We start from the raw sequence: 12,015 nt of genomic DNA, 5'->3' as shown, positions 1-12,015 counted from the left end.
CGAACTATCTTTTCATGACATGCCCAGTCTCAATGATGGCTATAAGTCATGAAGAATTCAATGTAATACGTACAAGTCAAGACATTTTTATACAACCATGGACAGAGGGGCAGATGTCCAAGAAGCAACCGCTGTGCCAATGTTAACGCCTTCAAACTCGATTTCAGCTTGCAGTCGACTACATGGACAAAGCAGTCCTTATACTCACATCAGTCCTTATAATCACAGAAAATGATTATTTTTTAACCACAATGTCCATGGCAACTATTATAATGGTCGTGGTTGTGTTCATGCACTCTTTAGCAACCAATTAAAGATTGTTCCCAACTTTTTCAGCAGCAAAATCTGTGGCCTTGGTTTGAAGGGTTAAAAGTAAATCAACATGTTTGCCCATTCTATCAGTAAAAGATGCATAGAAACTCCCAAAAGAGTCTAGCCTCGGTAAAACTTTAACCATTAAGGATACAGTGCATACAGTATATTTCTTAACCTGTATGTAAAGGTACAGCCATTGGTAGATTGTGATTCACTTAATTGACTTCCTGCAATTGGCGTGGGCTCAATACATGGACACAATAACAGCGGATCTTTTTGATCCGCATACTTCATTTTTAAATGAAGTGCAATAGGACGCACAGTGAAGAAACAACATTATACTGTACAGACATCAATTTGCATTAATAGAGCTATGTTGTAGCATTCATTCATTCATTTTCTACCGCTTTTCCTCACGAGGGTCGCGGGAGTGCTGGAGCCTATCCCATCTGTCTTCGGGCGAGAGGCGGGGTACACCCTGGACTGGTCGCCAGCCAATCACAGAGCACATATAGAAAAACAACCATTCACACTCACATTCATACATTTGGACAATTTGGAGTCGCCAATTAACCTAGCATGTTTTTGGAATGTGGGAGGAAACCGGAGTACCCGGAGAAAATCCACGCATGCACGGGGAGAACATGCAAACTCCACACAGAGATGGCCGAGGGTGGAATTGAGCCACCCTGGTCTCCTAGCTGTGAGGTCTGTGCACTAACCACTCGACCGCCGTGCCACCATGCATATATTTCATTAATGAGTCTTCAATATACACTTATGTAAATCTGAACTTGACATTAACTGAGTGACAGTGTCTTCATCAAAACAGGACCATGAAGGCTCTTTTTCTGTATTTTGATTTCCAATTTACAAACAAGAGATGGGAGATGATTTGTTTCCCGTTTTTTTATTTTCAGTATCAAAAAACAGGAATTGGGAAATTACTTGTCTTTTCTTTACCTATATTTAAATGAAAAAGGAATGCCCAAAAGGTAATCTTGTGTACACCTGAAAGTGTCTTTTTCATGCATGATTACTGAAGGTGTGACAAACAATGACAAACCACTTGTGTTTCAATGTCTAGTGTCATTCATCACAAAATCGATCACAAGGTGTCAAAAAGGATGTACAGCTTTGTGTTCATTCCCTTCCATAACCACACACTGGGAATGCTATCCCTCTCTCATACCCGGTAATCATTAATCTCACCCTGTCTCCGATGTACAACCCTTCAGGCTCTCTCATCAATGAGCAGCCCCCGTTTACGGCACTGTCCCCCTTTTGTGCCACTTGCCCATTAGGAGGCTGAGACAGAAGGAGGGAGAAAGCAGGCAGTAAAACAGTTTCCTCCCCGTGAATCACATTTGGGCCCTCACACAGGCCACTGAGGGCTGACCCCTGCCAGGCAATGACATAAACAGTGACAAACAAACGCCTGAGAGGATCTCAGGGGTTGCACATCAACAAGAATGGCCCAACGTGAGATCACGGACGTTAGTATTAATCAAAGTGTACAGATTTCATGTCAGGTTTAGTTGCTTCTTTTCGGGAAACAAAGGCTGTGATGCTTCATTTTGTATCAAGGCGGTGGAGTGGGAAGCAGGTGTAAGTGCTGAATGGGTACAGAAGCTGCTCCTTCCCCACTCCTGCCTGGTGCAAGACGGATTAAACTGTGCAGAGGAGGCAACAAAAGAGATTTGTGAGAGAAGATGACATCATGTCACAACAATTACATGAGGTAGACACATTCAATTACTCAACTGATGTAAATCATACAGCCTTGATAAAGGTATAAAATCTTGCAGACCGCATCCAAATGGGATAATTCACTTCACAAGTGTGCCAAGATTACTTAAAGTAGCCCTATAAATTGGTCAAGGGGGACTTTTTTATGAGTGTCCCCCTCCAAGCTCTCTCCCCTTGTGTGTGGATCCTTGTTTGATTTCCGTGGGCGAGAAAATGCCCACACAAAGAGGAGCGATCACACAGGAGATCCTGCATGTAACCATGGAAGCGTTTGTCTCTGTTGTCAATGGGTAAGCCGGCCATTCATTTGGTGATCGCATTGAATCAATATTTAGGCTTTTCAGTTTTATTAGCGAGGAGAGCAGTGTGAGAAAGAAAATTAGGACCGTGTCATTTATAATGGTTTACTTATAGTGTTATGTCTGCTTGGGTTGTCTGGCTTAATTGATGAGGAGACATTTATTTACAGCAACCATCCCTTGCTTTCTTAGAAATAAAAAAATGTATAATAACAATAATAATATTTTCCAGAACTTTTCGTATTATATCGAAATATAACATCATGCAATTTTACCTTTACACCTTGCCCGTCCAGTCCAAGTCCAAGAGAAATTACTGAGATATCCTTAAGCTTGAGGATAACATGGATGATGCCTCCTCTCCCCTTTGACGGTGTTTAAAAGTCCGCTATTCCTTCAGGCAGGGCAGTAGTGGGATCCGAGGTAGCAACATGAGCTGAAGCGCGTATTCCATCCAACTAACAAACGGGACTCCAGACGGTCAAACAAAAAGTAGCGGATCGGACCCAGGCTTGACCTCCCTCTCTCTATCTCGCTCTCTCTGTCTGTCTCTCTCTCTCCATGTGAGAGCCACTATGGCTGTACACGTTCATAAGCACATGCACGCTGACCCTGTTGAAAGATTAGGTAGCTGTTGCTCAGTGGCTGAAGCTAATGAGACGGGATGTTGTTAATCTCCACTTTGTCTCCGAAAACGGGTTTCTCTTTGGCGGCCGACGGCGCCACCGTGTGAGCCGAAAGGCGAGCGCAGGACTCGTCCTCGCTTAAAGTCATTCCGCTTAAATTTGTGGGAAAAAAGTACGGAAGCAAACAAAATGACGCCATAGTTATCGTACCCGGGTGACATGCTTAGTATAACCTGGGTTTGTCCCTTTATGTGCCATTTGTGGCAATGTCCCAATTAGAATACCGTAAAGTTAAAACATTAAATATAATGTAACCCATATTTGACAATACTCGTGAAAACTAAGAATGTTCCTAGCATAAACCGAGCTCAGGTTTACGTTCGTCTCCAATGTTTTCGTTTGCAAAATCCCGCTCTTTGAGTTTAACAAGACAGCGCCATCTCGCGGGACTTGGTGAGCCGCACTCAGAAGCGGCCAACGTCATGACGTCACATGTGTGTTGACGTGGCTTGAGCAGTAGCAGCTCAACACTTGTAGCGAAGCTCGCTAGCATGTGTGGAGGTAATGCTATAAAACGGCGAAAAGGTGACGCTGAGGATTACTATACCCCCCCACGCCGTCATGGGTGTTATTGAGGATAACGATAACTGATCGGTGTTCACGTATTTAGGTAAGAAAAGTTGTGTGTTTTTAAAAACATATCACAATAAACTATACCGATCGAACTGTTCTGCAGCCATATACAGTAGACGCTACTTAGCTTTAGCATAGTCTGTGCTAATGTTTTTTTTTACTTTGCCAGTTGAGCTTAATGATGAACCTTCGATGAGGGTATTTTACTAACTCAATATTTGCTACCCTCAAGTCATACGAGAAGTGTATATTGAGAATGCAAAACTTTTACTGTCTGTATAAATGCGTATACGCGCTAAATAGTATTTACATTAGGCAGGCTGGTTTAATTAATTGTAGTGCTCTTCGTTTGCATTACTTACCTTGTAATGACTTGAGAACATGTCAAGATAAGGTTTATGTAAACGACGTTGATGAGTACTTTACACAGTGTACACATTGTTACAGCCAAGATAACAAAGATATTTCCACCTCCAAGATAAGCGGTATAGAAAATAAATGGATGGATGGAAGTTGGCTCAAATTGTGCCCAGTAATTAACCACTGTAGATTTAAGATTTAGTACTATTTGACACGGACCTAATTCTAGTTTGATGCCTGTTAATGTGATTTCATGGGAAATTTAATTGTTCATTAATATTTTCAGTTCAGAATGACAGAATTAACCAAATAATTAAATGTTTACTACTGCTAGCTTACGAGCTACCTGTTGGAGATCACTGTGATAGCATCACTGTCTCAAAGTTGGACACACTATGTGTTTATGTTTAACAACGTCAACACACAGTGTTTTGAAGACAAGCATTATAATGAAGAAGCATTATAAAAAGGAGAGCAAGATTGTTAGGTGATACTTTAAAAAAAGTAAAATAGCATGTTCCACTTGAACGGGCAGCCACTTGTAGCTTACCCGTGGGACAAAAAACAGCTGCCTAAATGCCGCCAGAAAGGCAGTGAGAGCCAGGCAAAATGTGTAAACAGATGCCAGAAAGTCGAATGATACGGAAACGTGAGCGATCACACACACTGGCGTAGATAGGTGTAGCATGTGACAAGCTGTTGTCACTTGACTACATATTTTACTGACTATTTTTCATTCTCACGATAAGGATCAGAGTGAATGTCAACACGACTGTTTGCATACATACTTTATCTAGTCACCCATGCTTAAGTGCCAAAAGGCAGACAGATGACTCCGGTGCATGTTTTTCAAAATAAAGCACAGTGAAACTTTTATATTTGAAATAGTTTTTCAATTGTGGTCAATATTGAAAATGCACTGCCTGAAATAAACATGAATAGCTTCTACCCTATCAATGGTAATGTAAATCAAATCATACAACTAATATAATGTTTTCCTCTTTTAATACAGTGAAAATGACTGGTCGAGGTCAGCACTATGGGTTCCAAGCTGCCAGCATGGTTCAAACTTCCAATGGTGGTCATGCCTACCTGTTTGGGACCAATAATTCAGAGAATGAACTGTCCGAGGAGGATGGGGAAAGCTTTGAGCTGCGGCCACGTGGCAGAGAAAGAAACAAAAGGAGCACGTCCAGAGAGAGGGTAGACGATATTGTCTACCTGACTAGAGATATCAAGGAGGGGGAGACCCTGAACAGCATTGCCTTGCAGTACCATTGCTCGGTAAGTGTTCACTCACTGAAACTAAAAGTGGGAGATGGTCTGTTTGCTGTGCTTTTGACACAGCCATGGAAATCAGCTACCTATGTTGCCAGTATAAAACCTCTAGTAACTTTACAGGTCATCATAAGTAGCATTTTAACATTCCTAATGACCATGCAAGGCTATGAAAAATGGAAACTAAATATGCAGAAATACGCAAACTTTATTCTGAGGTCATCTTTTCCTGTCATGAAGTTCTGTGTAAAGGGTCACAAAATTGGGTGAGTCAAAGTCAACCTGGCAAGTCGCCACTCTTTGCGGTAGCATTAGAGGCTGGATGTGACCCATGTGTGAAAAGGGATAGCGGAAAGCCGGGTCCAGGGTGAGAGATTTGAAAGCTATTGTCACAGGCCGCTGATGTAGTCAGTGAGAGAGTGCACACAGACGTGGCAAGATTTTTGGTTATGTGTGAAGAGTATGAATAAATCGTTTTTACTTCCACATATATATATATTTGGACTTGGCTGTAGTATGCGCAATAGCCAGGACAAAGTCATGTCTACCTTTCCTATATAGTAATATGGGTATCATCTGGTTATGTGGTTATAATCACACTTGCTATACGGTTCGCAATAACGATGTACCGATGGCCCGGTTCTTGTTTGCGTTTTTGTTTGCGATCTTGTTTGCGATCAACCAATCAGCGATCGTTTGACTAGGAAAACATCTATCATGGCGTCCCTGCCAACATCATTTAATTCTTAAACAACTTCTGAAGGAAAACACCAAAAAGTGATGAAACAGTGCCTCCTAAACAAGTATTTTATTAGCAGAAGCAAATCAAATGATGGCACAGGTGAATCACATTGCTGTGACAATTTGAAGTGGTCACAATGAAACACCACTGATTAGATCCAATACCAAGTGCTGATTTTGCACAAGCTACAAAATCTAGCGCTTCCATTTCTCTGTGGATTTTTCTCACCTTTGCTTCACAAATTTTTGTTTGACCATTGAGCATTTTTTTCTGGATTAAAACACTTTACTAGTACACAAATGTGTCTATTCAATAATGTTTCATTGTGGTGCACAACTTATAAATATCACTGCTTACTACGACTACGATGTGTAAGGTAGTATGGCATGCCATGTTAACATATATCTCCACAATTTGATCTATTTAATCATGATCTATGTCGGAAAACAACCACAAGAAATGATAATCATTTAATCTTTATTTGAGATTCTCATGTGATGCCACAAAAATTAGATGATATCATTATGGCAGTCTTTTCATTTCACATGGGGCAAGTTCGGGCAAGTAGTTCTCACCTTAAGGATTCCCCATGGGCAAGTCATTTTTGTTTTTAATGTAGAGCCCTGTTTGCTAACACTAAATATGTCCAATTTCTTTAGTTTTCACATCTCGGTGTGACGTCCCTGTTTATATGCACCGACTTAACTGCGATTATTGGTCATACACTATGTGCCTCCCAAAACGCTAGGCGCTTATGTAAAGGTTAAAGGTAAATGTTTGGCTTTTCCGGTTGACCGGTTGCTTTACATATAAACATCATGGTTGGTGACTTCTGATAAGCGACTTTTGGCTTGTTTCCCATTTTCTTTTTGGCTTGTTTGCAGAGACCTGGCCAACACGTTACGGCCCTGAATATGCATTTCTTTTGCTGGTAGGGAATCAGGAACTCCCACCACTTGAGCGTGATGTTTTCCTCATTCATCAGGAATTGTAAACAAATGCAGCTTTCCCTTACATCCAAAGAAGCACTTCCTGGGAGACATTGCTAATACCCTAAACAGAGAGGCAGGGCTTGGGAGAGGGCAGAGAGCTTATCTGGCCTACAGTGCACGCCCATATAAGGAAGCCTGTCAATCTGTGACATCACAAACCACCAGTGTTAAAACACTCTCTGAAACAGCGTTTAAAGCCATCCCAAACTTCTTTCAGGGCTCACTTCCAAACGTGCAAACTTCATTATCTGAAACTTTGGCATCGTTTAACACAAGAATGCAACATTCTAACTACATTTATAGGTCAGAAAAGTGGAAAAAGCACAATATTAAACTTACTGTATGTACTTGTGTGTTTCTTAGGTGGCAGATTTAAAGCGTGCAAACAATCTCCTGACAGAGCAAGACTTCTTCGGCCTGAGATCTGTAAAAATTCCTGTCAAACGCTTCAGCGTCCTGACAGAAACTCACAATACTGGACCTCTCAAATCAGCCCCCTCTTCTGAAACCCACCGCCTGACTCATACCTCGCCCATCACCTCCCTCCCTGTGGAGTCCTCCACAGACTCCTCCTCTTCCACAGACAGCGTGGAAGGCTTCCTCATGGAGAAGGACAAGGACATCGAGCGACTGGTCAAATCCACCGGTCCATCTAGGAGCAGCCTCAACGAAGTTGTGTCCTCTTTAGCCCTCCAGCAGAATCAGCTCTTGCTGGGAAAAGGAGAGTACAAACCAGTGGAGAAAAAGGACCCTTATTATGGAGCAGACTGGGGCATGAGATGGTGGACTGCTGTGGTCATCATGCTGGTGGTCGGCATCGTCACGCCTGTGTTTTATCTGTTGTATTATGAAGTCCTCATGAAAACTGAGGGCAGCCATCACAGCACGCCAATAGAGGGCCTGCGGGACATGTCTACTGGACATCTCCATGGTGCCATTCCTTCAGAAGACAGTTATGCAGGAGCTGGCTCCCCACACCATGCTGGAGCTGTACCTCATGAAACCACACAAGGCCTCAGAGTGGACAGCGCAGAACACGGAAAGACATAGCGTCTGTAGTGGCATAGTAACTCTAATGACATGATTAAAAACAATGCAATCTTGTCACTTTAATAGGGAACAAACATTTACACTATATATTTCTATTAATTTAAACCAAGATGACCACCCAAATGGACACGGTCATTCATGCTGCTGCTGCCTTTGAAGCCACATGCAATGTTCCCTAAGTATGGACAATTCATGTCCATTCTTTGAAATGTTTAATTATGCATTTGGGCTTAAAGTTATTTTATTGTATTTGGTCCGTTTTGCATACGACATGGTTATTTCTAGGATGAATCATGTTCATTGTTCTAATTTAGAAATAATATATTTCCAGACTATTGTGCCATTGTACACTCATGGAAGTTAATTAGTGATGTGCTTTCTTTTTAAACTGAGGAAATGTCATTAAAAAAAATCTTAGGCTCATTGGAAAACATTCCTCCAATGACTCAATTATGACAGGTTTTGTGTAAAGCCCTTTTACTTCAATACTTGTGTAGATTATGGAAAAGCATTTTTCTGTTGACAGTATGTGCCTTTCAACCTGTGGAAATGTTCTTACAGGCTGGAGAATAAAGAAAACTATTTTCAAATATTGCCAGCATGGATACATGGCATTGTTATTTACAGTTCTTTAAAGAATTTTTTTTTCACAATATAAACAATAAATTTTACAGCAGTCCAACCCAATATATAATGAAAATAAATTAAAGTCATTGAGGTAAGAGTCAGTATGTTGCTTCTCCATCCATATTGTCATCGCTGCCTGCCGCAAAGTCTTCACCATTGTCAAAGTAGCTTTCAATGTAGTCATTGTCCTAAAAAGTGAAAATAGTTGAAAAAGTAACCTCTGGTAGTCATTTGTGATTATGACATATTTGGAAATCAGATCAAACCTCAACTTCCTCTTCCTCATATTCCTCGCCTTCAATGTCCTCCTCCTCCTCTTCATTTCCTGTCTTCTGTGGTTTGTCTTCGTCTGACTTGTCACCTCCGTCTTTTTTCTCCAGCTCCTGATGAATTGACAACATTAAAAGCATGCCAAAAAAAAAAAGAATCTGATCAACTTACATTCAATTTAGTCAACACGTCTTCTGCATCTTTGCTGGATATCTTCACTGTTTTCTTCTTTTTCGAGCCTGTTGGATTTGCCTAGTTAGTTGAAATATTATTTCCCTGACCATATTTTGAGTCAAAAGTACATTTTATATGTGGTAAATGGGTTTCTTACCTGGAGATGACAGGCAAGTAGAAAACAATAAATGACATTCATATAACTACTTCATACGTTCAAATATGAAAAATAGTCTTAAATTAATTTCCTAGCCTTTTATTTAACAAAATAAAAATCTCTAACTTAATCCAACTGTAATAATATGGCCAGTTTGAATGGGATTAAAATACCTGCTTTCACTCTTGTTTTCTTCTTTTGTGGCATCAGTTCTTTTGGGAAGACATTCCAGTCTTAAAATATAAAGCATATACATTACAGATATTCTCAATTTTCATAATGCAATACAATGGAACCTTGGTTATTGTCTTTACTTTTTTTCCAGAATTATTTTCCCAGAAATAATGTAAATCCAATTAATTCGTTCCAGAAAGCCTTATGCATTATTTATATGCATTTGTAATTGTTTTATGAATGTAAAACTAATTGTAAAAACTATACAAACGTGTTTTGTGTTAACATTTTTGAGAGTCAATCACTGACGTCAGACGCGCGACATCTCTGACTTTGGTCGTAAGCAAAGAATGCTAACAGAACGTTTTGTGATAAAAGTACATTAAGAGCAAAGTTGGACTCAAAACGCACGTCATATTGCCAACTGGATTTGGCATAAATCTCAGATGTTAACCAAAAAACTGGAACAGATCCTAACCAAGATTCCACTGTCATGTTTTTTTTTATTACCTGGTGTCCATTCCTCATCATCTATCTGCTTTTGCTTCAAGTATCTCTCAGTGTATTTCTCTACATCTGTTTGAAGTGAACAAGATAATACTTAATTTTTATATACATTCTCACTTTTTCCCACCCACAACAGTGTAGGTTTGGATTTTTGTTTTCAGTTGTGTTGTCACTGACTAATATTTTAATTAGTTGATGATGTGAAACATTTGTGTGTGACAAACATGCAAAAAATAAAAAATCAAGAATAAACCCTGTGGTGGAAACGAGACTAGCACAAAAATCAAATCTACAAACTGGAGTATATAAGTATAAACGGAACATATAATATACATTCAAGACCTACTGGTATATTCTTATACAGCATGTATCACTTCCCAATTGCTGCATCCAATCAGTTGAAGGTTTGAAATGCATTCCTCACCTGCCTTTTTGGAGTGGAACTTGATGTTGTATGGCATCCGCTGCATGGTTCCCCTCATTTCCTGTTTGAGAGCCAGCATGTAGTCCTCCTCTTCACCAACCTTCAGTGGCACAGGCTTGAAGTCTGTGACCTGGAAGAAGAAAGATTACATATAACAATATCCTCGTCTGTTCAGCCTCAGATGACTTTCTCTTGTTCTAGACCAGAGGTCTCAAACACGCTTAAAGGTTAAATAACTGTTAATAGTTATCCTCCCTATCCATGTGGAAGTGGTAAGTTTTTGGCTATTTAAGTTTAAAGGAAACAACTTGAAGGCTACCGTTTAGGTCGCTAGCTCTCGAGTTTGCAAGTTAGCATGTGTCTCAAGACCCTGCAGTTGCACAATATGTTGTAAATAAAAAGCGTATAAATGTGACTATAGTCATGTTTTGTCATGTCTACAGGGCTCTAATAATGCTTTGTTAATTTTAATCTGAAAAAAATAATTTGCCCACCAACTATATGTGGTTTCTTAAGTTTTTATTATTTGCCGTTTTATTATTATTATTATTATATTTATTTATTACTGATTGATTGATTTTCTTTATTCTTGATTTGTTTATTTATTTTTCATCTTATTTTGTGTAGAAAAATAAAAACTAAGATATTTGAGAACAGTGGAATGTTTTATCAGAGCTTTTCTTGTAGAAAATTGGAACCAAAGTGAAGTTTTTTTTTTTAATTGTTTTTAATAAATGCTTCTTTTTTTTGGAAAACCTGATGTGGCCCAGTCTCACCCAGACCCGAGCTCCAGTGGCCCCCAAGTAAATTGAGTTTGAGACCCCTGTTCTAGACCCATTTTTAAAAACAAAAACGTTTTTTTGCAATCATTTCTTAGTAAAACTCCATGTTAACTTTCCAGGTCATTGACGTTGGTGAGTGACAGGCAGAAAAGCTCTTATTAACAGCAGTGGTTAACTTATTGTTACACTTGTTTGACAATGGGACTGATTACCAGTATTTATTTATAAAATCCAGATTCAGCAGAGAAAGACTGACGTGATGGTGTGTGTGTGTGTGTGTGTGTGTGGACTTACTGGAAAGAGTGGACTGGGCCCCACCCTGGCTTCTGGCATGCTGCCTCTGCCGATGCCCAGAGCTTCTATGTTGAAGGTGAAAGCAGCCACTCCACGTCCCTTACCTGCCATGATTGTTGCAGACCTTGTCTATACCTGCCATACACACACACACACACACACACACACACAGTGGATTACGTCAGTGTGTCCAGCACGTGCTCATGTCAGGACAAATGTTGACATCTTGCAGCATATTGTACTGCCCTGAAATGATGCAGCACATACAGTAGATAGTATAGTGAGTATAAATAATCATACTCACTATTGGGAATGTTAAATCCGTCAGAACTGAGGCATAGAGGCGAGCTTGTACACTCTACTAAGGCTCCGTGGCTTTACTCGGTGGGGTAGCGTATAATGCGCATCCACATGATCTAGAGTGATAGTTTTAAATCAAACACACGCACAGTTAAATATCATGAAGTAGAAGTCTTTTTAACACCGGTAACGTGGACATATTCAAGTCAGCATGCCGACAGGGGTGCGACTCCCTTCCCCTTTAAACTACGTCACGAGAGGT

General features: G+C 40.1%; 3 protein-coding genes across 5 annotated transcripts in view; 1 reads left to right on the top strand and 2 right to left on the bottom strand.

Annotated features, from left to right (window-relative positions):
- The window catches only part of adgrv1 (adhesion G protein-coupled receptor V1), an 80,753-nt gene extending 77,372 nt beyond the window's left edge, over positions 1 to 3,381 (bottom strand). For all 3 annotated transcript variants that reach the window (XM_058071120.2, XM_058071121.2, XM_058071122.2), the window contains exon 1: positions 2,639 to 3,381. The gene's annotated coding sequence lies outside the window, so the exon portion shown is untranslated. The remainder of the gene's footprint in view (positions 1 to 2,638) is intronic.
- A 112-nt stretch (positions 3,382 to 3,493) lies between these two features.
- lysmd3 (LysM, putative peptidoglycan-binding, domain containing 3) lies at positions 3,494 to 8,634 on the top strand. The gene is made up of 3 exons (XM_058071771.2): positions 3,494 to 3,659; positions 4,995 to 5,266; positions 7,358 to 8,634. Exons 2-3 carry the CDS (start codon positions 5,000 to 5,002, stop codon positions 8,042 to 8,044), a joined length of 954 nt encoding a protein of 317 aa, XP_057927754.2. The 5' UTR covers positions 3,494 to 3,659; positions 4,995 to 4,999; the 3' UTR covers positions 8,045 to 8,634.
- polr3g (polymerase (RNA) III (DNA directed) polypeptide G) lies at positions 8,177 to 11,980 on the bottom strand. Its single transcript, XM_058071774.2, has 8 exons — positions 11,758 to 11,980; positions 11,454 to 11,588; positions 10,378 to 10,507; positions 9,957 to 10,022; positions 9,446 to 9,505; positions 9,113 to 9,180; positions 8,938 to 9,054; positions 8,177 to 8,859 (listed from the first exon to the last, which is right to left on the bottom strand). Exons 2-8 carry the CDS (start codon positions 11,562 to 11,564, stop codon positions 8,770 to 8,772), a joined length of 642 nt encoding a protein of 213 aa, XP_057927757.2. The 5' UTR covers positions 11,565 to 11,588; positions 11,758 to 11,980; the 3' UTR covers positions 8,177 to 8,769.
- Between the last annotated feature and the right edge of the window lie 35 nt (positions 11,981 to 12,015).

This window comes from Doryrhamphus excisus, linkage group LG3 (genome assembly GCF_037039965.1).
Source record: "Doryrhamphus excisus strain RoL-2023G ecotype Guam linkage group LG3, RoL_Dexc_Guam_v1.1, whole genome shotgun sequence".
Classification (NCBI taxonomy): domain Eukaryota; kingdom Metazoa; phylum Chordata; class Actinopteri; order Syngnathiformes; family Syngnathidae; genus Doryrhamphus; species Doryrhamphus excisus.
Note: the sequence above shows the minus strand (reverse complement) of the source record. Positions and strands in the feature narration are given on the sequence as shown.